Here is a 25196-nt window from a genome sequence, read left to right on the forward strand (position 1 = left end):
TATAGAAAACTGATTTCAATAATGTTTTATAAAGAAAACCGATTTTTTTATAAAGAAAACTGATCTCAATAAAGTTTTCTAGAGAAATTAGCTCAATAAAGTTTTATTGGGAAAACTGATCTCAAACATTTACAGAAAGAACTGATCTCTATAAAGTTTTATAGAGAAAACTGATCTCACTGACCAAAAACTACTTCGCTGTTAATGTTTAAAGTTTCAGGCCTAATAACAAAGGGGTGTCATTTAGTGTTCTACCAAAATGATATCTTAAAGTAAACCTAGTTATTTCAAAAACGGAAATACAATACTACAAGAACAAATCTTAAAATTCCACTTACTGTTCATGTTCGTTTTTACTTATTACCTTTTCATACATACATCCTATTTACACAAATGATGGGCAGAACATCCGTTGATGTGATGATGAACAAATTATTTATACGATGACCATGAGAATGGGTGGTTTAAAAAAGTTAATTTATTAAATTTTCTTAACAACTTTGTTTAGGCCACTTTTCAGAAAAGCAGAAGTTTTTGCAAAAAGTGGGTGTTTTTTTTATTTTGTGCTGTATGACTTTGTTTTGTTTCTTAACTTCTTCTTTTTTTGTGAATTATTACAATAAAATAAAAAAAAATAAACTTACGCAAAAGAAACCAAAATAATTTCACACTTGACGATTTCAGTCAAATCATTGCATTAATTTAATGCAGTTTTTTTTAATTTTTTTTTTTTTGTTAACAAATTTATTGTTTGTTTAGATACAAATACATTTTGTATGTATTTAAAATAAAACTGACACAGTTTTTTTTCTATTTCATTCAATAGATTCACACATATGTATGTATGTATTGACATGATTTACAAAATTAAAAATTTAAATGAAAAATATATTTGAAAAAAGTATTCAATGTCTAAGTACTTTATGCGAAAAATTAAGTATTACTTAATATTTATATTGAAAAAAAAGTGAAAAAATTGAAATTGATTTTTTTGCAAATTCATGTTTTAAATAGTTCAATCCTCTTTACTTTAGTTATAAAATATCTTTTAATTAAACCTAATTAAAGTTTTAAGTGTGTTTTTGATCTTGCTAAACTTATGTGTATCTTTTCATTTTTTTAATTGCAAATGTATGTCATCTTTATACCCTACACCACTTCAGTGGGGAGGGTATATTGGGTTTGTGCTGATGTTTGTAACGCACAATAATATTGGTCCTATACCCACCTTAAAGTATACCAATCGGCTCAGAATCATTTTCTGAGTCGTCTGTCCGTCCGTCCGTCTGTCTGTCTGTCTGTCTGTCTGTCTGTCTGTCTGTCTGTCTGTCTGTCTGTCTGTCTGTCTGTCTGTCTATCCGTCCATGTAAACCTTGTAATCAAACTATAGGTCGCAATTTTGAAGATAATTCAATGAAATTTGGTACATGATCTTCTATTGTCCCAGGGACGAAGCCTATTGAAAATGGTTAAGATCGTTCCATTATTTCACCTAGCCCCATACAACTGAACCCCCCAATAGGGCTTGTAAACCTTGTAATCAAACTACAAGTCGCAATTTTGGAGATAATTCAATGAAATTTGGCACATGATCGTTTATAGTACCGTAAACGAAGCCTATTGAAAATGGTTAAGATCGTTCCATTATTTCACCTAGCCCCCGTACAACTGAACCCCCGAATAGGGCTTTTAAACTTTGTAATTAAACTACAGGTCGCAATTTTGGAGATAATTCAATGAAATTTGGCACATGATCGTTTATAGTACCGTAAACGAAGCCTGTTGAAAATGGTTAACATCGGTCCATTATTTCACCTAGCCCCCATACACAACTGAACCCGCCGAATAGGGCTTTTAAGTTCATAATTATCTTCAATATACTCATATCTCGAAAAAAAAAGCTGCAAAAACCAAGTTCTATACAAGATTTGATGACCCTCACGAATTCCATAATAAAAGGTCCTCATATGACCCTAGCCCCTATGAAAAGCCTCCATCAAAATTTCACTTAAATGTCCACAATTTTATTCAACAATAAACGGCTTAAGTATGTATATCTGAGGCAAGGTACAATTCAATTTAAATGCTTTATTATGGCAAATAAATCATATTATATTTTTGTCAAAGGTGTAGGGTATTATATGGTCGGCCTCGCCCGACTATAATTTCTTACTTGTTTTAATAATATTATCAAAATTATATTTTATTTTTATTTCTCTAAATAATGGTAAGGTTAAGGTCATTAATAATGTCTTCTATATATATATATATTTTTTTAGGGTCTTTAAATTGCTGTTAATGAGCAAAAACCGTTTAAGTTAGTATTTTGTTTTAATTTTAGTTTTTATTATAGATTTTCCTATTAGTAGCTTAATTACAAGGTTAGTTTTGTTTCCATATTCTTCCATTTGTCCCCAGTTTATGCGCCTCAGTGTCTATGAAAACTTAAGGTGTTTGTTTTACAGTTTTGGACACATCAATTTATCAAATTACTTAATTGTAAGATAAAACATTTTACTTAAATTATGGCTTGAGAATATAAAACAAACAAAATAAAAAAAAAAAACAGACTGAGATAATGTTGGGCGTCAAAGTATGATGTTACTTTATGAACAATTAGTTGCTGGTTTTCAACTTAATACTGAATAATTACAAGATCAAAAGGTCTTATAAAGAAAACTGATCATGAATGTCTTTTATAAAGGTTTTCTATAGAATTGATCATGATATTTGTTAAAAAAAACTGATCATGAACATGTAAATTTTCTACAACAAAAACTGATCATTAAAGTTTTCGAAAGCAAATAGATCATTAATGATTTATACAAAAAAAAAAAAAAAAAAAAACTGATTATAAAAGTTTAATATAGAAAACTAGAAAAATGTCCTAAAACGCATCATAAAATTTACTAAATATGAAGACACATGCACCAAGTGTATTAAAACTTCTTAAAAAGAAACGTTTTTAAAAATTTTATTTAGAAAACTTTTTAAAATATTTATATGAAACAGTTTTCAATAAGAGCTTTATCAAAAAGATAATTCAAAAAGTTTGCTAAAGAAAATATCATCCAAAAGTTTCTTAATCAAAACCTTATCAAAAAGTTTTATAAAGAAACATTTTCCCAAGGAAACAAAGTTTATCAAAAAGTTTTCTAAAGAAAATTTTGTAAAAAAGTTTTATAAAGAAATGTTTATCAAAAGATTTCTAAAGAAAACTTTATCAAAATGTTTTCTAAAGAAAACTTTATCAAAAATATTTCGAAAAATAACTTTATCAAAACTTTTCCAAAGAAAACTTTAACAAAAAGTCTTCTAAAGAAAACCTTATCAAAAAGAAAACTTTGTTAAAAAGTTGTCTAAAGAAAAGTTTATCAAAAAGATTTCTAAAGAAAAGTTTATGAAAAAGTTTTCTAAAGAAAAGTTTATCAAAAACTTTTCTAAAGAAAACTTTATCAAAAAAATTTTTTATCAAAATGTTTTCTACATAAAATTTTATAGAAAAGTATTCTAACAATAACTTAATGAAAATGTGTCATAAAAATACTTTATCAAAAGTTTTCATGCAACAGTATTTTAAAGAAAACTTTTCTTGTTTAAGTTTTTTAAAGAAAACTTTTCTTGCAAAGTTTTCTCAGGAATTCTGTTCAACAAAAAGCTTTCAAAAAAGCTTAATGAAACTTTCATAAGAAAATCTAAAAGTGGATATTTTATGTTCTATGGTTCAAAATACTTTTTTAAGAAAACTTTCAAAAACTTTCTTATGAAAAACTTTCAATTTCAAAGGCATTCTTTAAATAACTTAAAGAGGAATTTTGTTCTTGCAAAGTTTGAATAGAAAATGCAATGTCAACTTCAACAAAAAAAAGCTTTCTTAAGAAAATCTAAAATTGGATATTATATGTTCTATGGTTTAATACTTTCAAAATACATAATTTTTTAAGAAAACTTTCAAAAAGCTTTCTTATGAAAAACTTTCAATTTTAAAGGCATTCTTTAAATAACTTAAAGAGTTTTCCAAAGAAATCTTTAAAAAAAGCTTTGCAAAGAGAATTAAAACAAGCTTTCCAAAGAATGTTTAAAAAAGCTTTCTGAAGAAAATTAAAAAAAAACTTTCTTTCTTTCTAAAAATAACAATTAAGTTTTCTGAATAAACAAGAATTTTCTAAAGGAAACTTTTAAAAAGTTTTGTATGGAATACCTCCCACAAAGATTTCTCAAAAAATCTTAATAAAAAATATATATAATTTTAATTAAATTTAAATTCTCTTAAGAAATCTTTAAAAAAGGTTTTTTTGTTGAAGAAAACTCTAAAAAGTTTTTCAAGGAATACTATTAAAAATATTGCTTTAGAAAACTGTATAAAAAATAGAACCTCATGAAATTCAAAGAAAGAAAAGAAAAGCTTTCTTCAAAGAAAAGTTTCCTTAAAAAAACTTCGAAAAAGTGCTTTTTGAAGGAAAAACTCAAAAAAACTTTTAAAACCTTTCTTAAGAAACTTTCCAAAAAATTTTACACTTTTAAAAAGAAATTTTTAAAAGCTTTCAAAAGAAAACTTTAAAAAAGCTTTCCAAAGAAAGAAAAGCTTTCTTAAAAAAATTTAAATAAGCTTTCTTAAGAAAAATTCAGAAAACACTATAAAGAATTTTAAAGAAAAGCTAAAAAAAACACTTTAAAAAGCTTTCTTAAAAAACTTTCCAAAAAACTTTACTCTTTTAAAAAGAAACATTTAAAGAAAACTTAAAAAAAAAACTTTTCAAAGAAAACTAACTAAAATGTTTTCTTTAGAAAATTGTACTAAAAATAATACTTTATGGTATCCAAGAAGAAAAAAAAGCTTTCTTAAAAAAAATTAAATAAGCTTTCTTAAGAAAAATTTAGAATATACTATAAAGAACTTTAAAGAAAAGCTAAAAAAACACTTTAAAAAGCTTTCTTAAAAAAACTTTCCTAAAAACTTTACTATTTTAAAAAGAAACATTTAAAGAAAAGCTTTAAAGCTTTTCAAAAAAAGCTAACTAAAATGTTTTCTTTAGAAAATTGTACTAAAAATAATACTTTATGAAATCCAAAGAAAGAAAAGCTTTCTTCAAAGAAAAGCTTACTTAAAAAACTTTAAAGAAAAGCTTTCTTAAAAAAACTCAAAAAATACTATAGAGAACTTCAAAGAAAGCTTTAAAAAACCACTTTAAAAAGCTGTCTCTCTCTCTTTTATAAAGAAACATTTAAAGAAAATAGTTTCAAAATTCTTCTTCTAAAAATAGGTCCATTAGTATAAATACATTTTATAGTTCCCACTCCTGTCATAGATTATCTTGCTATAAGTAATTGATGAGCTTTTGAACAACAAAATATAATAAAATAAACGCTGTTATTGAAAACCATAAATGAAGGTTAAATGCGTATCTAAGTATTTCAAAATTTAATTTTGAACATCAATAATTACAGTTTAATGAGTTATTAAGAGAAAATAGGAAGTACTATATAAAGTATAACCACAAGACTTTTTCAAATATTTTTCTCAAAACTTATCAATCATATTTCTTTGCAAATATCATGATTATTGTATTTAAAAAAATAGTTAATAAAATATTCAAAATATTCCCACGAAAAAGAAACAACAACAAATAATTTATCAATATTAACATTGAATACCGTACAAAACACAAAGACATTTTAAAACTATTCAAAAACAACAACAAAGCAACTAATGAAATCTATAATAACAGAATGAATGAAACATTATATGATTGAAAAACAACTAGAAACGTGAATTTTAACAGACTTCTTGTGGGTCATTTACATCGTTATATAACAAGAATTTCCATACCTTTAACATGATCTGATATCAAAAACATCAGAGTGTCTTCTTTAAATGTTGTTTTTGTTTTCGTTTGTTGTTGTGTTGCATTTAATTCTTCTTTTATTTTTCATTCAAGCATCACTAATAAGTATTAACGAAAATGATGTTTTTGTTTTCGTCTCAGTTGTTTTAGTTTTTTTTTTCTTTAATTTTTATTTTTGTGGTGAATCATGGTGTTACCAACACCATCAACACCGCCACCACCATCATCACCATGATCATCGTGCAAGTAAAACAGCAAAAAATGAAGTCTATATCCGACAATTATCCATGCGTTTAACTTTTGAACTTTGTTAAAATGTTTTTTTTTTTTATTAAACGTATGTATATTGAATGAATAAGATTGTTTAGAAGCGGCAAGAAACCGAAAATTGATCTAAAATGAACTATATTTAAAACAAGTTTGTTTCTTAAGTCTTTTGTTTAATTCTTTGGTGGTTTGTTTGAAAGACTGAAGACCCAAACTTTAATTATAGATGAGTTGTTGCAGTCAACATATGGAGCAATTTGTTGGTGTCAGTTTAACTGAAATGATTTGGGAATTTAATTTTTTTCAAATTTTTTATTTCATTTTTATGGAAACTGTGAGTTATTTATGTAATTTGAATGCTGACGAAAATGTCTATTTAAATGTAAACTATTTATGTTGTAATAAATGCTAATGTTGTCTATTGTGACGCAATATTAGTTAAATACTTTACAAAATGAGAATTAACCAGACTTTCTATATATAGACAAAATGTATAAAGAAATCGTTTTAATAAAGCTTTTTTTCGTGATGAAGATTCTCGGATGAAAACTTTTTACGAAAAGAAGATTTTGATGAAACTAAGCTAAAGAAAAGATTCTGTTATTACTTTTCTATAGAAAACATTCAGATATTGCTTATCTATAAAAACTTTTTGGTAAAGTTTTCTTTAGAAAACTTTTTGTTAAATTTTACTTAAAAAAACTCGTTCGTTATGTTTCCTTGGAAAACATTTTCGTTATTTTCTATGGCAATTTTTATTTGAATGTAAAAATTTCTTTAAAAAAACCTTTCTTTTCAATTAAAACTGCCATTGAAAACATCCTACTATAAACTGTATTACCATAACTTTACAAACAAATGATAATACCGTTTACCAAAAACTGTACATAAAATTATCCATAGCATATAAATAACTGTTATACTCACACCATTAAAGCATGCAAAACACTAAGCTTATCCTAGACAACAACCGAAATAAACATAACCGTTTTACGTTATTAAATGTTAAAAATAAAGTACACAACTACATACATACTCAATACACTCTAACGGTATTATTTACCTTTTGAAAAGAGTGACATTTAGAAAGATTTTCACATTTCTCTTTTATTTTACACAACATTAATTATTTTTTTCTTCCCAACAATATACGGGACAACTTCTCTCTTGGATAAAATACAAAAAAAAAAAAAACAACAACAAAAGATTAAATGCTAAATTGTAGGTATTACAATAATAATAAGAAAACAGGACTACGACAAGGGAATATCAAATCTTCATACAACATAAACATTTAGACAATTGTGTAGGTAACTACAACTAACTGCTGGTATAAAGTAAATAACACGTATATATGTTTGGGTGTATTTACGTAAAAACATGAATGTATACATAGAAACACATGAATGTGTACACCAAACGAAAAAAATTAGCAGAAAGCTAATCATTCAGCTTTAAGATATATGATTTTAAAGTTCTATGTATAGACTACAGGTCAATACTATAGTGTGGATTATAATCCAGGCTATAGACCAGACTAGAGACTAGACTATAGTCGAGACTATAGACTAGACTATAGTCCAGACAATAGATTAGACTATATTATGGTTAGGTTAGGTTGATAGGAGGATGTACACTACATCAAAACCGAAGAAATACACCTAGGCCACTATCGGGCCTGTTGTGCGCTCCAGTCCAGATATATACTTTACTATAGACTAGACTATAGTCCACACTGTTGATTAGACTATTTTCCACACTATAGACACTATAGTCCACACTATAGACTAGACCATAGTCTAGACCATAGACTAGACTATAGTCCAGACTATAGACTCGACTACAGTCCAGACTATGGACTAGATTACAGTCTAGACTATGGACTAGATTATAGTCCAGACTATGGACTAGGCTATGGTACAGACTATAGACTAGACTATAGTCCAGACTATTGACTAGACTATAGTCCAGACTCTTGACTAGATTATAGTCCGAACTATAGACTAGACTATAGTCCAGACTATAGACTAGACTAGACTATAGTCCAGACTATAGACTAGACCATAGTCCAGATTATATAACAGACTATAGACTAGACTATAGTCCAGACTATAGACTAGATTATAGTCCAGACTATTGACTTGAATATAGTCCAGACTATAGACTAGACTATAGTATATAGTCTGGACTATAGTCTAGTCTATAGTCTGGACTATAGTCTATAGTCTGGACTATAGTCTAGTTTATAGTCTGGACTATAGTCTAGTATATAGTCTGGACTATAGTCTAGTATATAGTCTGGACCATAGTCTAGTCTATAGTCCAGACTATAGTCTAGTCTATAGTCTGGACTATAGTCTAGTCTATAGTCTGGACTATAGTCTAGTCTATAGTCTGGACTATAGTTTAGTCTATAGTCTTGACTATAGTTTAGTCTATAGTCTGGACTATAGTTTAGTCTATAGTCTGGACTATAGTCTATTCTATAGTCTGGACTATAGTCTATTCTATAGTCTGGACTATAGTCTATTCTATAGTCTGGACTATAGTCTCGTCTATAGTCTGGACTATAGTCTAGTCTATAGTCTGGACTATAGTCTAGTCTATAGTCTGGACTATAGTCTAGTCTATAGTCTGGACTATAGTCTAGTCTATAGTCTGGACTATAGTCTAGTCTATAGTCTGGACTATAGTCTAGTCTATAGTCTGGACTATAGTCTAGTCTATTGTCTAGACTATAGTCTAGACTATTCTATAGTCTGGACTATAGTATAGTCTATAGTCTGGACTATAGTCTAGTCTATAGTCTGGACTATAGTCTAGTCTATAGTCTGGACTATAGTCTAGTCTATTGTCTAGACTATAGTCTAGTCTATAGTCTGGACTATATTCTAGTCTATAGTCAGGACTATAATCTAGTCTATAGTCAGGACTATAATCTAGTCTATAATCTGGACTATATTCAAGTCTATAGTCTGGACTATAATCTAGTCTATAGTCTGGAATATAGTCTAGTCTATAGTCTGGGCTATGGTCTAGTCTATAGTCTGGACTATAGTCTAGCCCATAGTCTGGACTATAGTCTGGGCTATAGTCTAGTCCATAGTTTGGACTATAATGTAGTCAATAGTCTGGACTATAGTCTAGTCTATAGTCCAGACTATAGACTAGACTATAGTCAAGACTATAGACTACACTATAGTCCAGACTATAGAATAGACTATAGTCTAGACTATAGACTAGAGTATAGTCCAGATTATAGACTAGACTATAGTCCAGACTATAGACTAGACTATAGTCCAGACTAAAGACTAGACTATAGTCCAGACTATAGACTAGACTAGACTATAATCCAGACTATAGACTAGACTATAGTCCAGACTGTGGCCTAGACTATAGTCGAGACTATAGACAACACTATAGCCCAGACTGCAAATTTGACTTTAGTCCAATAGTCAAATACGCATTTAATCTACCACCAAAAAATAACGTTATTTTTTCGAATATGCACTATGAACTGATAACACAATTGTAACCGCAATTGTTGCCATGACTACGAAAAATATAAAAACATTAAAATAAAATTATGTTTTTATTCATAAAAACTTTAAACTCTGCAAAAAAAATAAAAAATTAAAAATAGAAAATGCAATTAAAATATTTAAAAACATTACTAGATGGTCAGGTGGGTCAAAAATTATTTAAATTTATATAAATGCACAAAAATTACTCAAATAATTGCCGAATTGTGAAAAATTTGTATAGGATCATGTTAATCGTATTGCTGGCTTGTCCTGGTCACCAAATCATAAAAAATTAGCTGTCGCCACAGCAGATCGTCATATTTTACTATTTGATGAGTTGGGCGAAAGACGTGATAAATTCTCAACGAAACCATCAAATCCAGCTAATGGCAAGCAATCGTATGTAATACGTGGTCTAGCATTTAGTCCTGATTCAACAAAATTAGCAGTTGGCCAGAGTGACAATATTGTGTATGTCTATAAATTGGGCGAGTCGTGGAATGATAAGAAAGTTATTTGTAATAAATTTCCACAAACGACGGCTGTCACAGCATTAATATGGTTAACGTCTGGTGCGATTATAGCAGGTATGTATGTTTTTAAGGTGGTTGTTGTTAGAAATGCTATAGTAATATGTATTAAAATATTACAGCACGTATTTGTATAGGTATAGGAAATTACTTCTGACCTTAACTGATATTATGTTGTTGCATACAAAATGTTGTTAAAATTGTTTAATATTTACAAGCTGTAATATTTAAATATTTATATTTATTATAAAAAGTGTTTACACATCATTAAGGGAACAAAATAATTAAATTAGTAAGGATTTAACATTTATATATTAAAGGAACATTTTTCATACGGTTTAATACGATTAACACACATACATAATTCAGTAGGATGTCAAATTCTATTGAGAATTATATATTTACATATATACTTATGTATGTATATGAAAGTATCTTTTCTTTTAGTCCATAAACATTTATTTAAATTTTCCTATATCTCCGGTGATTAATTTTTAATATTTGTAGGCATTTCACTCGTTTGCTCTTAAAAAATTTTTTTGAAATTGCAGAACTGCTATTAACTTTCAAGGAATTTTTTGATAAAAATTGTCCTTAACCTTGAAATTACTTTTCTAACTCTTTTTTTTCAAATAAACAAACAACAAATTTACATCAACCTACATACATAATATGTATTACATACATATGTATGTACGTTTCCCTTTAGTTATACCCTACACCACATTAGTGGGGAGGGTATTTTGGGTTTGTGCTGATGTTTGCAACACACAATAATATTGGTCCTATATCCACCTTAAAGTATACCAATGGGCTTATAATCATTTTCAATGAAATTTGGTAGTTGATCTTCTATTGTTCCAGGGACGAAGCCTATTGAAAATGGTTAACATCGTTCCATTATTTCACCTAGCCCCCATACAACTCAACCTGCCGAATACGGCTTTTAAGTTCATAATTATGTTTAATATATTCGTATCTCGACAAAAAACTGCAAAACCAAGTTCTGTACTAGCTTTGATGACCCTCATGAGTTTTATAATTATAAGGTATAATTTGACCCTAGCCGCTATATAAAGCCCCCTTTGAAATTTGACTTAAATGTTTTGAAAGTTGAAAGGATTCCTGTAGGTAATAGGTAGTTAGTTAGTTAGTTAGTTAGTTCGTTAGTTAGTTAGTTAGTTAGTTTAGTTAGTTCGTTAGTTAGTTTCGTTCGTTCGTTTAGTTTTCGTTAGTTATTTTAGTTCGTTAGTTATTTTATTTTTTAGTTTTCTTCGTTTCGTTCGTTCGTTCGTTCGTTCGTTCGTTCGTTCGTTCGTTTTCGTTCGTTCGTTCGTTCGTTCTTCGTTCGTTCGTTCGTTCGTTGTTCGTTCGTTCGTTCGTTCGTTCGTTTCGTTCGTTCGTTCGTTCGTTCGTTCGTTCGTTCGTTCGTTCGTTCGTTCGTTCGTTCGTTCGTTCGTTCGTTCGTTCGTTCGTTCGTTCGTTCGTTTCGTTCTTCGTTCGTTCGTTCGTTCGTTCTTTATTCTTCGTTCGTTCTTTCGTTCGTTCGTTCGTTCGTTCGTTCGTTCGTTCGTTTCGTTCGTTCGTTCGTTCGTTGTTCGTTCGTTTTCGTTCGTTCGTTCGTTCGTTCGTTCGTTCGTTCGTTCGTTCGTTCGTTCGTTCGTTCGTTCGGTCGTTCGTTTGTCGTTCGTTCGTTGTTCGTTCGTTCGTTCGTTCGTTTTTCGTTCGTTCGTTCGTTCGTTCGTTCGTTCGTTCGTTCGTTAGTTCTTCGTTCGTTCGTTCGTTCGTTTAGTTCGTTCGTTCGTTCGTTTCGTTCGTTCGTTCGTTCGTTCGTTCGTTCGTTTCGTTCGGTTCGTTTCGTTCGTTCGTTCGCGTTCGTTCGTTCGTTCGTTCGTTCGTTCTTCGTTCGTTCGTTCGTTCGTTCGGTCGTTCGTTCGTTTCGTTTTCGTTCGTTCGTTCGTTCGTTCGTTCGTTCGTTCGTTCGTTCGTTCGTTCGTTCGTTCGTTCGTTCGTTCGTTCGTTCGTTCGTTCGTTCGTTTCGTTCGTTCGTTCGTTCCTTTTGTTCGTTCGTTCGTTGTCGTTCTTTTTCGTTCGTTCGTTCGTTCGTTCGTTCGTTCGTTCGTTCGTTCGTTCGTTGTTCGTTCGTTCGTTCGTTCGTTTCGTTCGTTCGTTCGTTCGTTCGTTCGCGTTCGTTCGTTTCGTTCGTTCGTTCGTTTCGTTCGTTTCGTTCGTTCGTTCGTTTCGTTTTTCGTTCGTTCGTTCGTTCGTTCGTTCGTTCGTTCGTTCGTTCGTTCTTCGTTCGTTCGTTCGTTCGTTCGTTCGTTCGTTCGTTCGTTCGTTTCGTTCGTTCGTTTCGTTCGTTGTTCGTTCGTTCGTTCGTTCGTTTTTCGTTTCGTTCTTCGTTCTTCGTTCGTTTCGTTTCGTTCGTTCGTTCGTTCGTTGTTCGTTCGTTCGTTCGTTCGTTTTCGTTCTTCGTTAGTTTCGTTCGTTCGTTTCGTTCGTTCGTTCGTTCGTTCGTTCGTTCGTTCGTTCGTTCGTTCGTTTCGTTCGTTCGTTCGTTCGTTAGTTCGTTCGTTCGTTCTTCGTTCGTTCGTTCGTTCGTTCGTTCGTTCGTTCGTTCGTTCTCGTTGTTTCGTTCGTTCGTTCGTTCGTTCGTTCGTTTCTTATTTCGTTCGTTCGTTCGTTTCGTTCTTCGTTCGTTCGTTCGTTCGTTCGTTCGTTCGTTCGTTCGTTCGTTCGTCTTTCGTTCGTTCGTTCGTTCGTTCGTTAGTTCGTTCGTTCGTTCGTTCTTCTTCGTTCGTTTCGTTCGTTCGTTCGTTCGTTTTCGTTCGTTCGTTCGTTCGTGTGTTTCGTTCGTTCGTTCGTTCGTTCGTTCGTTTCGTTCGTTCGTTCTTCGTTCGTTCGTTCGTTCGTTCGTTCGTTCGTTTTCGTTCGTTCGTTCGTTTCGTTCGTTCGTTCTTCGTTCGTTCGTTTCGTTCGTTTAGTTCGTTCGTTCGTTCTTCGTTCGTTCGTTTCGTTCGTTCGTTCGTTCGTTCGTTCGTTCGTTCGTTCGTTCGTTCGTTCGTTCGTTCGTTTCGTTTTCGTTCGTTCGTTCGTTCGTTCGTTCGTTCGTTCGTTCGTTCGTTCGTTCGTTTTTCGTTCGTTCGTTCGTTCGTTCGTTCGTTCGTTCGTTCGTTCGTTCGTTAGTTCTTAGTTAGTTTTAGTTCGTTAGTTCGTTAGTTCGTTACGTTAGTTCGTTCGTTCGTTCGTTAGTTACGTTCGTTTTCTTGTTGACTTCAGTTAGTTAGTGTCGCTGTTCGTTCGTTAGTGTTCCTTTTCTGTTGACTTTCAGGACGATGCCTACTGGGTCAATCGTTCATTTTGTTTCAAATTGTTAAAATACTTCGGAATCCAAGGAAAAAAAACAACTTCAATGCTATATTAATAAAAAATAATATAATAAAATACTCACAGGTATAGCGTAAAATTACGGTCGACCATGCCCGACTATACATTTTGACTTGTTAAATATACAAATGTTTAGGTTTACAGAAATGTGCATATGTGCTTAAAGAAGTCTAAAAGTTTGTCAGGGTTTTTAGCATCAACAAAAGTCATAATTTTCCTCTGAGCATTTACTTAGATGTACAGTTGTTGATATTTAAAATGGTCCACTTTAAAGGTTTTTATATATTTTATAGAACAACATTTAAAAATATTTCAAACCTACATAATTTAACTAATTTTTATTATTAAACCTTAATCTGAAAAATTTTTTTTCGCAAAAACTAATAATTAAAAAATTTTGCGCTGAAAGTTGTTAATATTTTCAAAAGAAGAACATTTTCACTGTGGATGACTGTATGTAGTTATTAATATAAAAGTATTTACTTGTATTGACATTTGATAAGGACTAATAACAATGTGATTTGTAAACAAATTTAGAAAAAAACTATGTTAGTTCAAATTCTTTAACAAATTTTAATTAATATTATTTTGCAGAAAAATTAAAAACTCGATTTATTAAAAATTATAGAAAATTCAAAAAATCTACACTATTTGGACTTATTTCTATCCTTAACATTCAATAAATACATTTTATCAACGGAATAATTAAGTTTATTATCATTATGATCAAAGTCATCATCTACTGTATGCAATAGTATCAAGACATTAACGTGTTCTTTTATGTTTTAACACATTTTCAGTTATTTAATTTTCTATATTTTTTCTTAACGCACACGTACATACATATGTATGTATGTACATTTAAATACATACGTGTATAGGAATGTATTATGTCCAAGTACTTGATATCCTTTGAGAATCCTTAATGTACTTATGTCTGTCTATAGTTTTCTTAGACGAATGCAATTGAGAAGAAATTTAATTAAAACAAAACACTGGAAAAATTCTTTTTAATCAAGAAATACAATATGCTGAAAGTAACAAATTCTCAGCAAAATACGAAAAAGTGTTCATATTATTAAAATAACTTTGTTATCTTTTTAGTAATATAGTCTATAGTCTAGTCTATAGCCTAGGCTGTAGTCTAGTCTATAGTCTAGTCTATAGTCTAGTCTATAGTCTAGTCTAGTCTATAGTCTAGTCTATAGTCTAGTCTATAGTCTAGTCTATAGTCTAGTCTATAGTCTAGTCTATAGTCTAGTCTAGACTAGTCTATAGTCTAGTCTATAGTCTAGTCTATAGTCTAGTCTATAGTCTAGTCTATAGTCTAGTCTATAGTCTAGTCTATAGTCTAGTCTATATCTAGACTATAGTCTAGTCTATAGACGAGTCTAATAGTCTAGCTAGTCTAGTCTATAGTCTAGTCTATAGTCTAGTCTATAGTCTAGTCTATATCTAGTCTATAGTCTAGTCTATAGTACTAGACTATAGTCTAGTCTATAGTCTAGGTCTATAGTCCTAGTCTATAGTCTAGTCTATAGTCTAGTCTATAGTCTAGTCTATAGTCTAGTCTATAGTCTAGTCTATAGTCTAGTCTATAGTCTAGTCTATAGTCTAGTCTATAGTCTAGTCTATAGTCTAGTCTATAGTCTAGTCTATAGTCTAGTCTATAGTCTAGTCTATAGTCTAGTCCTATAGCTAGTCTATAGTCTAGTCTATAGTCTAGTCTATAGTCTAGTCTATAGTCTAGTCTATAGTCTAGTCTATAGTCTAGTCTATAGTCTATCTATAGTCCTAGTCTATATCTAGTCTATAGTTCTAGTCTATAGTCTAGTCTATAGTCTAGTATATAGTCCTAGTCTATAGTCTAGTCTATTAGTCTAGTCTATAGTCTAGTCTATATACTAGACTATAGTCTATAGTCTAGTCTATAGTCTAGTCTATAGTCTAGTCTATAGTCTAGTCTATAGTCTAGTCTATAGTCTAGTCTATAGTCTAGTCTATAGTCTAGTCTATAGTCTAGTCTATAGTCTAGTCTATAGTCTAGTCTATAGTCTAGTCTATAGTCTAGTCTATAGTCTAGTCTATAGTCTAGTCTATAGTCTAGTCTATAGTCTAGTCTATAGTCTAGTCTATAGTCTAGTCTATAGTCTAGTCTATAGTCTAGTCTATAGTCTAGCTATAGTCTAGTCTATAGTCTAGTCTATAGTCTAGTCTATAGTCTAGTCTATAGTCTAGTCTATAGTCTAGTCTATAGTCTAGTCTATAGTCTAGTCTATAGTCTAGTCTATAGTCTAGTCTATAGTCTAGTCTATCAGTCTAGTCTATAGTCTAGTCTATAGTCTAGTCTATAGTCTAGTCTATAGTCTAGTCTATAGTCTAGTCTATAGTCTAGTCTATAGTCTAGTCTATAGTCTAGTCTATAGTCTAGTCTATAGTCTAGTCTATAGTCTAGTCTATAGTCTAGTCTATAGTCTAGTCTATAGTCTAGTCTATAGTCTAGTCTATAGTCTAGTCTATAGTCTAGTCTATAGTCTAGTCTATAGTCTAGTCTATAGTCTAGTCTATAGTCTAGTCTATAGTCTAGTCTATAGTCTAGTCTATAGTCTAGTCTATAGTCTAGTCTATAGTCTAGTCTATAGTCTAGTCTATAGTCTAGTCTATAGTCTAGTCTATAGTCTAGTCTATAGTCTAGTCTATAGTCTAGTCTATAGTCTAGTCTATAGTCTAGTCTATAGTCTAGTCTATAGTCTAGTCTATAGTCTAGTCTATAGTCTAGTCTATAGTCTAGTCTATAGTCTAGTCTATAGTCTAGTCTATAGTCTAGTCTATAGTCTAGTCTATAGTCTAGTCTATAGTCTAGTCTATAGTCTAGTCTATAGTCTAGTCTATAGTCTAGTCTATAGTCTAGTCTATAGTCTAGTCTATAGTCTAGTCTATAGTCTAGTCTATAGTCTTAGTCCTATAGTCTAGTTTATAGTCTAGTCTATAGTCTAGTCTATAGTCTAGTCTATAGTCTAGTTATAGTCTAGTTTATAGTCTAGTCTATAGTCTAGTCTATAGTCTAGTTTATAGTCTAGTTTATAGTCTAGTCTATAGTCTAGTCTATAGTCTAGTCTATAGTCTAGTCTATAGTCTAGTCTATAGTCTAGTCTATAGTCTAGTCTATAGTCTAGTCTATAGTCTAGTCTATAGTCTGGTCTATAGTCTAGTCTATAGTCTAGTCTATAGTCTAGTCTATACTCAAGTCTATAGTGAAATCTATAGTAAAGTCTATAGTCAAGTCTATAGTTAAGTCTATAGTCAAGTCTATAGTCAAGTCTATAGTCTAGGCTATAGTCTAGTCTATAGTCTACTCCTTTTTCGAATAATTCTTTAGTTATAAATGTAAATTATAATTTCTTCACCAGGTCTCGATGACGGCAAAGTACGTGCCCTGCACTGCAAAAACAACAAGTCTCAAAGTTTGTATGGTGCCGATAGCATTTGCATATCCCTGGCGCCCAATACTAAAGGAACCGGATTTCTATCGGGTCACAATGATGGCACAATAATACGTTATTTTCTAGCCGAAGATGGTAATGAATCATCGGGACGTGTAATGCAACATCCAGTGCCGCCTTTCGCTTTAGCCTGGCCACAAGGTGGTTTCTGTGTGGGTGGTTGTGATCAACGTATAGTGTTTTACGACTCAATGGTAAGTGGAATGTTAACTTCGAGGTAAATTTAAACTTAAGTATCAGTCATTTCAAAATAATGTGTAAATGTAATGTTTAAAGGAAGACATGTTTGTATGTATATGTAGTCGTAAAAAAATAAATGAGTCTCTGCTTTTTTTATTTGCACTGTTTTTTATAGGGCCGACAAATACGTACCTTTGATTACTCACGTACCGAAGGTGAACGTGAATTTACTGTCGCCGCATGTAGTCCCAATGGACAGGCTGTGGCATTTGGTAGTTTTGATCGTGTACGTATATTTAGCTGGAGTCCACGTTTATCGGCCTGGAGTGAGAGTGCTACCAAAGATATTAATTTCTTTTATACGGTGACATGTCTGCTTTGGAGACGTGATGGTGCTAGGTAAGTGTGTCTTTTCTCATGTATGTATGTAAATAAATTTATAGATGAAATTGAAATGTGAGATTGCTAGATTAGTATTTAGAGAACATTTTCAATAGAAAATTTTCAAAAAAATTTTTTGTGTAGAGAGTATTTTCGATAAATTTTCTATGTCAAGATTTTAGTTTTATTTTATTTAGAGAAGATATCGATAAAATTTCTATTTGAATTAATTTTCGATAAATTTTTATTTAGAGATGATTTCTATTTGGAGAAAATTTTCGATAAATTATCTTCTACAACGTTCTTATTAGGGTTCTATAAATCGACTTTCGAATAATCGACTTTTTGTCCAAAAAAGTCGAAGTTGACTATTTTGTTCCAAAAAAGTCGATAACTCGACTATCGTCTGTGAAAAAAGTCGACTTTGTGAATAAAAGTCGAAAAAAGCCAAAAGTCGATAAGTCGAATAAAGTCGAAAAAAGTCGAAGAAGGTCGAAAAAAGTCGAAAAGTCGTAAAAAGTCGAAAAGTCGAAAAGTCGTAAAAAGTCGAAAAAAGTCGAAAAGTCGGAAAAAGTCGAAAAAAGTCGGAAAAAGTCGAAAAATTGCAAATTGTAGAAACAAGTCAAAAATAGTCAAAAATTTTTAAAAAGTGGAAAAAAGTCAAAAACTCTAAAATAGTGGGAAAAACTCGAAAAAAGTCAAAAAATAGTCGGAAAAAAGTAGAAAGAAGTCGAAAATAGTCAAAAAGTCGAAAAAATCGAGAAGTCGAAAAAAGTCGAAAAAGTCGAAAAAAGTCGAAAAAGGTCGAAAAGTCGCAAAAAGTCGGAAAAAGTCGAAAAGTCGACTATTTATAAAATACTTATAGTCGAAAAGTCTAAAAGTCGACTTTTATTTAAATGAAAAAAGTCGAAAAATCGACTTTTCATAAAATGCAAAAAGTCGAAAAGTCGAAAAGTCGACTTTTAACTAAATGAAAAAAGTCGAAAAGTCGAAAAGTCGACTTTTAACTAAATGAAAAAAGTCGAAAAGTCGAAAAGTCGACTTTTCGTTTCAACTATAGAACCCTAGTTCTTATCTGACATTTTCATTTTCCTTTCACAGATTAGCCATGTCTAGCGTCACCGGAGCCGTTGTTGTATTCGAGTCCGTACTAAAACGTACCATATGGCAGGATAAATTTGAACTAATTTTCGTAGCGCCCAGTCAATTGTTGGTGCGATCCATGCAAGAGCCGCACGAACAAATGACCATAGAATCTCAATTGGGTTTAGAAATCGATGATGTACGTATAATGGGTAAAGATAACTATTTAGTGGCACGTACCGAAGAATCTCTAATACTCTGTGATCTAACCAGAAATCTGGTTAGTGAGGTGCCTTGGACAGCATCGGGTAGACATGAACGTTTTTATTTTGAAAATCCTACAGTCTGCCTAATATTCAATGTGGGGGAGTTGAGTTTGGTGGAATATGGTGAACCACAGATATTAGGTTCGGTACGCACAGAGTTTGTGAATCCTCATGTCATATCGGTGCGTTTAAATGAGCGCGGTAATACAAGGTGGATTATGGAATGAATTTATTATTGAAATATATTTAATGGTTCAAAATTGTTTCTCCAATTTAGGGACAACAAAAAACTGGCCTTTCTTTTAGATGCCAAAACCATTTGTGTGGTGGATTTAATAAGTCAAATGATTATAGGTCAAGTTAATCATGAGACCAAAATCGATTGGATTGAATTAAGCGAAACTGCCCATAAACTATTGTTTCGCGATAAGAAAATGCGTTTGATTTTAATCGATATTTATACGGGCAAAAAACAGACTTTGCTTAATAATATCTCCTTTGTCCAATGGGTGCCTCAAAGTGATGTTGTAGTGGCTCAGAGTAATAATAATTTGGCTATATGGTATAATATTGATTTGCCCGAACATTTGACCTTGATGCCTATAAGAGGTGAAGTTTTGGAAGTGATTAGAGAAGGGGTGAGTTTTTAAATTTATTTTAAAGGAATAATTTTTAAAAACCTTTTTTGAAAAACTCATAAAGGGACGTACCACTGTCTGCTCGCAAGAGGGACCTACCGAACACACTTATCAGCTAGATGAAGGTCTGGTGGAATTTGGCACCGCGGTTAATGATAGTGATTTTGGTAGAGCCATACATTTCCTTGAGACTTTGGGTGATAAACCTGCTGCGAAAGCCATGTGGCATAATCTCGCCATTATAGCTATGGAGGATGGTAATCTAAGAGTGGCTCAACGTTGCTATGCAGCCCTGGGTAATGTCTCGAAGGCTTTTTATCTAAATGAAATGATTATGGAAGCTGATAAATATGAAGAAACTACTCTCTCTCCCGGCATACTGTGTCCCGAAGTGAGAGCTAGATTGGCTCTGTTATCTTCAGATCTGAGATCGGCCGAACGTATTTATCTCGAGCAAGGTGATATTGAGGCTGCGTTGGAAATGTATAAAAAATTACGTATGTGGGATGAGGCTGTAGGTTTGGCCGAGCGAAGGGGTTACATGGGTTTGCAACAATTGAAAGATGAACAAATGTCGTTTTTGCTCTCAACGGGTCAAGAGGAAAAGGCGGGCCAGGTTTTGGAAGAACAGGGGGAAGTGGAAAAGGCTATGACTTTGTTTCTGAAAGCTAATAAACCGGCTAGAGCTGCTAGATTGGCATTGAAGGTACCTCATCTCATGGATGATCATCCTCTAATGATGAAAGTTACCGAGGGTTTGGTTAATACGGGTAAGTTAAGAATGTTCCAGATCTTTTCGATAATATCCTAAGAAATTTTCCGAAAATATATAAAACTTCTCTTTCTAGAGAAAATATTTAAAGAATAATTTTGATAAACTCTCTATTTATAGAAAATTTTCGATAAAATTTCATTTTATAAGAAAAATTTCGATAAACTCAATAAATTTTCAATTTTGTACCGTTAAATTTTTTATTTTAAAAAAAAAACTAATAATTCCTTTTATATCCCTAAACTTTTCAGAATTATACGAAATGGCTGGCGACATAGCCTATCGCCTATCACGTCCCGAAGCCGCCTTAACTTTATACCGCAAAGGAGGTGCTTACGCCCGAGCTTTAGATTTGGCACGAAAAATTTCCCCCGATGAAGTTACCTCCCTGGAAGAAGAATGGGGAGATTGGTTAGTGTCGCGCAAACAATTGGATGCCTCTATAAATCATTATATCGAGGCAGGAGCCACACAAAAAGCTCTGGATGCTGCTGTGGGAGCAAAACAATGGCGCAAGGCAGTGCAAATTGCCAAAGTTTTAGATGAACCAGAGGAAATACAACGTTATGCTTTAGATTTATCTAAACATTTAGCATTTTCGGGTGACGTAGATGGTGCTGAGGATCTGCTGGTGAGAGCTAATCTTTTTAAGGAAGCCATAGAACTTTTAAATCGTCATGGCAAATGGGAGAGGGCCTATGCGGTGGGTGAAAAGTATTTAAAGTCGGAGGAGATGCGTGATTTATTTGTTAATTTGGCGGCTGGTCTAGAGGAGCAGGGCAAATATCGTGATGCTGAGAAGGTGTTATTGGCGGTTAATGAACCCGATTTGGCCATAGCCATGTATAAGCGCCGTGAACTCTATGATTCCATGATACGTTTGGTGGAACGTTATCACAAAGATTTGCTGGAGAATACTCATCAACATTTGGGTCGTACTTTGGAGTCGAAGGGGAAATTCAAAAATGCCGAAGTGCATTATTTGGCTGCCGGTGATTGGAAGTCGGTGGTGCATATGTATTGTACGGCCGGACGTTGGGAAGATGGTTATCGGGTGGCCAAACAAAAAGGCACAGATGGTGCTAGCAATCAGGTGGCTTATATGTGGGCCAAATCCATGCCGGTGGAAAGTGCTGTAAGACTTTTAACAAAATTATCTCTACTAGATACGGCCGTGGGTTTTGCCTGTGATTCTGGCCAGTTCGACTTTGCCATGGATTTGTGTCGTTTTGCCGGCAAATCCACCGACGAAGTACACCTCAAAATTGCCATGTCTCTAGAGGATGAGGGTAAATTTGAACAAGCCGAGGCGGAGTTTATCAAAGCCAATAAACCCCGCGAGGCAATACTAATGTATACACATGCTGGTGATTGGAAGGCCGCCCTTAATGTAGCCGAAACTCATCTGCCCGATGCTGTTACGGAAATTCTCATAAGTCAAGCTAATGCTGCTTTAGAAACACGTAATTTTGCCGATTATGAGTCTTTGCTATTGAGAGCCCAAAGACCCGATTTGATTATAGAATACTATAAAAATGAAGGCATGTTTGATGAAGCCATACGGGTGGCTGAAGATCATGTACCCTCCACGTTAAACGATCTAAGACGTTTGCAGGCCCAGGAGCAAAGGAGTAGTGGTAGTGGTCAGGCAAATGATTCTAGAACATATCTCCAAAAAGCGGCAGAATTTGCTAGAAAAGAAGACTTTCGCAAGGCAGCCGAATGTCTTATGCAAATTGATGCATCAAATGCCGAAGATGCGGCAACTATTGAGAGAGCACTCTTAAGAGCTGCAGAAATTTGCAATCAATTTTTGGAAGGCCAAGATGCCATGGATGTAGCCAATCAATTGGCTCCTCGTTTACTGCAAATCAAACAAATCGGCCCGGCTGCACAACTATTTTTGGCGGCCGATATGCCCAAAGAAGCTGTAGATGTTTTTATAACCGCCGAACAGTGGTCTAAGGCTAGACGTTTAGCCAAAGAACTAGATCCCGAACTAATGGCTTATGTAGAGTTGCAGCAAAAAACACGCCTTAAGAGTGAAGGCAATGTCGAACAATTGGCCGATATAGGTAAGTTTGAATAGGTTTACAATGGAATACCTTGCTTATAATGTCAATTTGCAGATATTGTTAGCGCCTTGGATATGCTGGCTGAGCAAGGTCAGTGGCAGCGTTGTTTGGATAAGGCCAAACAAATAAGTTCTCCAATTTTGCAAAAATATGTTGCTCTGTATGCTGCCCAATTGATACGAGATGGTGATTGCATTTCTGCTCTGGAATTGTACATCAATTATGGTGCTCCTCCTATTGAGGCGAATTTTAATATTTATACTCGCATTGCTTTGGATTTCTTTGCTTTGCGAGAGGAACAATTGATGGATGGTTTATGGAGGAAACTGAGAGATTTTATTTATAAATTATTACAGGTGAGAGATGATCGCATAATAACTCTATAGAAAACTTGATGAGCATTGAGTTGTAACATGAAATTTCAAATATCTCTCTTCTCCTTTTTAGACACTTAAATCCTCGGACTTTTCACAAGCACCCATAACCGATAATATGGAACTGTATCTATTAATTGCTCACTATTACTGTACCAGAAGTGCTTGTCGTCAGGTACAATCGCTACAGCCCATAGCTGTTAGACTATCTATAGCACTTTTACGTTATACCGATATCATACCAGTTGATAAAGGCTTTTACGAAGCTGGCATTGATCTACGTAATGCGGGACGGGAAGCTGAAGCCTTTGTAATGCTCAATCATTATCTAGATGTATGTGAAGCTATTGAGGAGGGTTCGGGTAATTTAGTTGATCATAGTGATTTAACTTCAACAGATTTTCCCAGTTCAGTACCTCTGCCCGAGGAAATACACTTGAAAAATGATCCTGACCTACATGAAGAAGTTAGAGAATGGGTGTTAGCTGTTAGTATGGATCAGCAAGTTGATCAGGTGAGAAATTCTTTACTTAATATTCAAGCAAGTTTTAATATAAAATTTTTCAGGTTTTACCCACTGATGAGCGTGGCTTATATGAATCCAGTTTAGGTTTAAATGATGTGGCCTGCATTTTAAGTGCCTATCCAGTTAAGGGTCGCCAACCGGTAACATTTCAATCATCAATACGTCAAGCTAATCGTGATGTTTGGAGTAAATTTTCGGTGGCAGTTAAATTATCGCCTAGCAGTGAAGTCGGTGATATTATACAATTTACCGAAAAGTGGAATGGTTTGGCAAATTTTGTAATGCATTGAAATGTTTTTAAATATTTAATGAATATAAATGTAATGAAAAACATTAATAATATGTTAAAGTTATCATGCGAAGAATAAAGATATAAAAAAATGGTTTGTTCGACTACAATAAACTCTAAATTTTCTTCAACATTTAAAAGTTTAATATAGAATCGGAATTTTTGATATTTTTGTTTCACAATGAGAAAAAATCGCTATTAAGATATACTCCGGTCAATAGTATAGTCTAGTATATATATTTGACAATATAGTATATAGTCTAGGCTATAGACTCGGCAATAGTCTAATGTATAGACTACTTTCTAATCTGGACTACAGTCTAGTCTATATTCGTGACTATAATTTATTCTATAGTCTTAATAATAACCTAGTCAGTAGTCTTGATTATAGTTTACTCTATAGTCAAGACTCTAGATAGTAGTATACTTTATAGTCTTGACTAAGGTCTAAAGTTTTAGACAAAGATTTGTCTATAGTTCGTATATAGTCTAGTCCATAGTCTATTCCATAGTTTTGGTTACATCTAGTCAATAGTTCTGGCTATATTGTAGACTATACTTTAGTCTTGATTATAGTTTAGTCAATAGTCTTGACTGTAGTTTGGTCTGTAGTCTTGACTGTAGTTTAATCTATAGTCTAGTCTTGACTACGCCCTAGTCTAGTCTTAATTATAGTCCAGTCTGTAGACTTGTCTATAGTTTTGACTATAGGCTAGTCTATAGTATTAACTACAGTCTAGTCTCTAGTCTTTACTATTATCTAGTCTACAGTCTTAATTATAGTCTAGTCTATAGTCTTAACTATAATCTAGTCTATAGTCTTGACTATAGTGTAGAGTATAGCCTTGTCCACAGTTTTTACTATAGTCTTGCCTATAATTTTGCCTACAGTCTAGTCCATCTTGGCTATTCATAGTCTAGTTTATAGTTTTGGCTAGTGTAGTTTATAGTTCTGGCTATAGTCTTAACTATATTGTAGACTATAGTTTAGTCTATAGTCTTGACTGTAGTTTACTCTATATTCTTGACTACTGTCGAGTGTTTACTAAAGTCTAGCCTATAGTCTTTACTATAGTTTACTCTATATTCTAGTCTTGACTACGCTCTAGTCTAGTCTTGATTAAAGTGTAGTGACTAGACTATAATCAAGACTTGACAAGTTTATAGACTAGACTATATTCTATAGTTTTGACTACAGCCTACTCTATTGTCTTGACCTACTCTATTGTCTTTATCTATAGTCTTGACTACAGTCTAGTCTATAGTCTTGACTATAGTTTACACTATAGTCTTGACTTTAGTTTACACTATAGTCTTGACTTTAGTTTACACTATAGTCTATATAATAGTCTGGATTATAGTTTACTATATAGTCTAAAGTTTTAGCTAAAGTCTTGCCTATAACTTTGCCTACAGTCTAGTCCATCTTGGCTATACATAGTCTAGTTTATAGTTTTGGCTAGTATAGTTTATAGTTCTGGCTATAGTCTTAACTACATTGTAGACTACAGTTTAGTCTATAGTCTTGACTGTAGTTTAGCCTATATTCTTGACT

General features: G+C 32.7%; 1 protein-coding gene across 1 annotated transcript; it reads left to right on the forward strand.

Annotated features, from left to right (window-relative positions):
• The first annotated feature begins 2578 nt into the window (after nucleotides 1-2578).
• On the forward strand, nucleotides 2579-23679 carry LOC119605595 (intraflagellar transport protein 172 homolog). Its single transcript, XM_037958802.1, has 11 exons — nucleotides 2579-2593; nucleotides 9879-10224; nucleotides 16965-17251; nucleotides 17413-17636; nucleotides 18720-19178; nucleotides 19245-19605; nucleotides 19670-20375; nucleotides 20629-22452; nucleotides 22507-22808; nucleotides 22900-23340; nucleotides 23394-23679. The coding sequence occupies exons 1-11, from the start codon at nucleotides 2579-2581 to the stop codon at nucleotides 23640-23642; spliced, it is 5214 nt and encodes a 1737-aa protein (XP_037814730.1). The 3' UTR covers nucleotides 23643-23679.
• The last annotated feature ends 1517 nt before the right edge of the window (nucleotides 23680-25196 follow it).

Source organism: Lucilia sericata, unplaced genomic scaffold (assembly GCF_015586225.1).
Source record: "Lucilia sericata isolate MDLA Ls3-8-SP2 unplaced genomic scaffold, ASM1558622v1 Contig000499F_arrow, whole genome shotgun sequence".
Classification (NCBI taxonomy): Eukaryota; Metazoa; Arthropoda; class Insecta; order Diptera; family Calliphoridae; genus Lucilia; species Lucilia sericata.

Bases quoted from the DNA above. Each gene is read 5' to 3' on its own strand.
- LOC119605595 (XM_037958802.1), top strand. The intron at 10,225-16,964 runs GTATGTATGTTT...TTTCTTCACCAG, and splicing joins GTCTGGTGCGATTATAGCAG to GTCTCGATGACGGCAAAGTA. The intron at 17,637-18,719 runs GTAAGTGTGTCT...TTCCTTTCACAG, and splicing joins TGGAGACGTGATGGTGCTAG to ATTAGCCATGTCTAGCGTCA.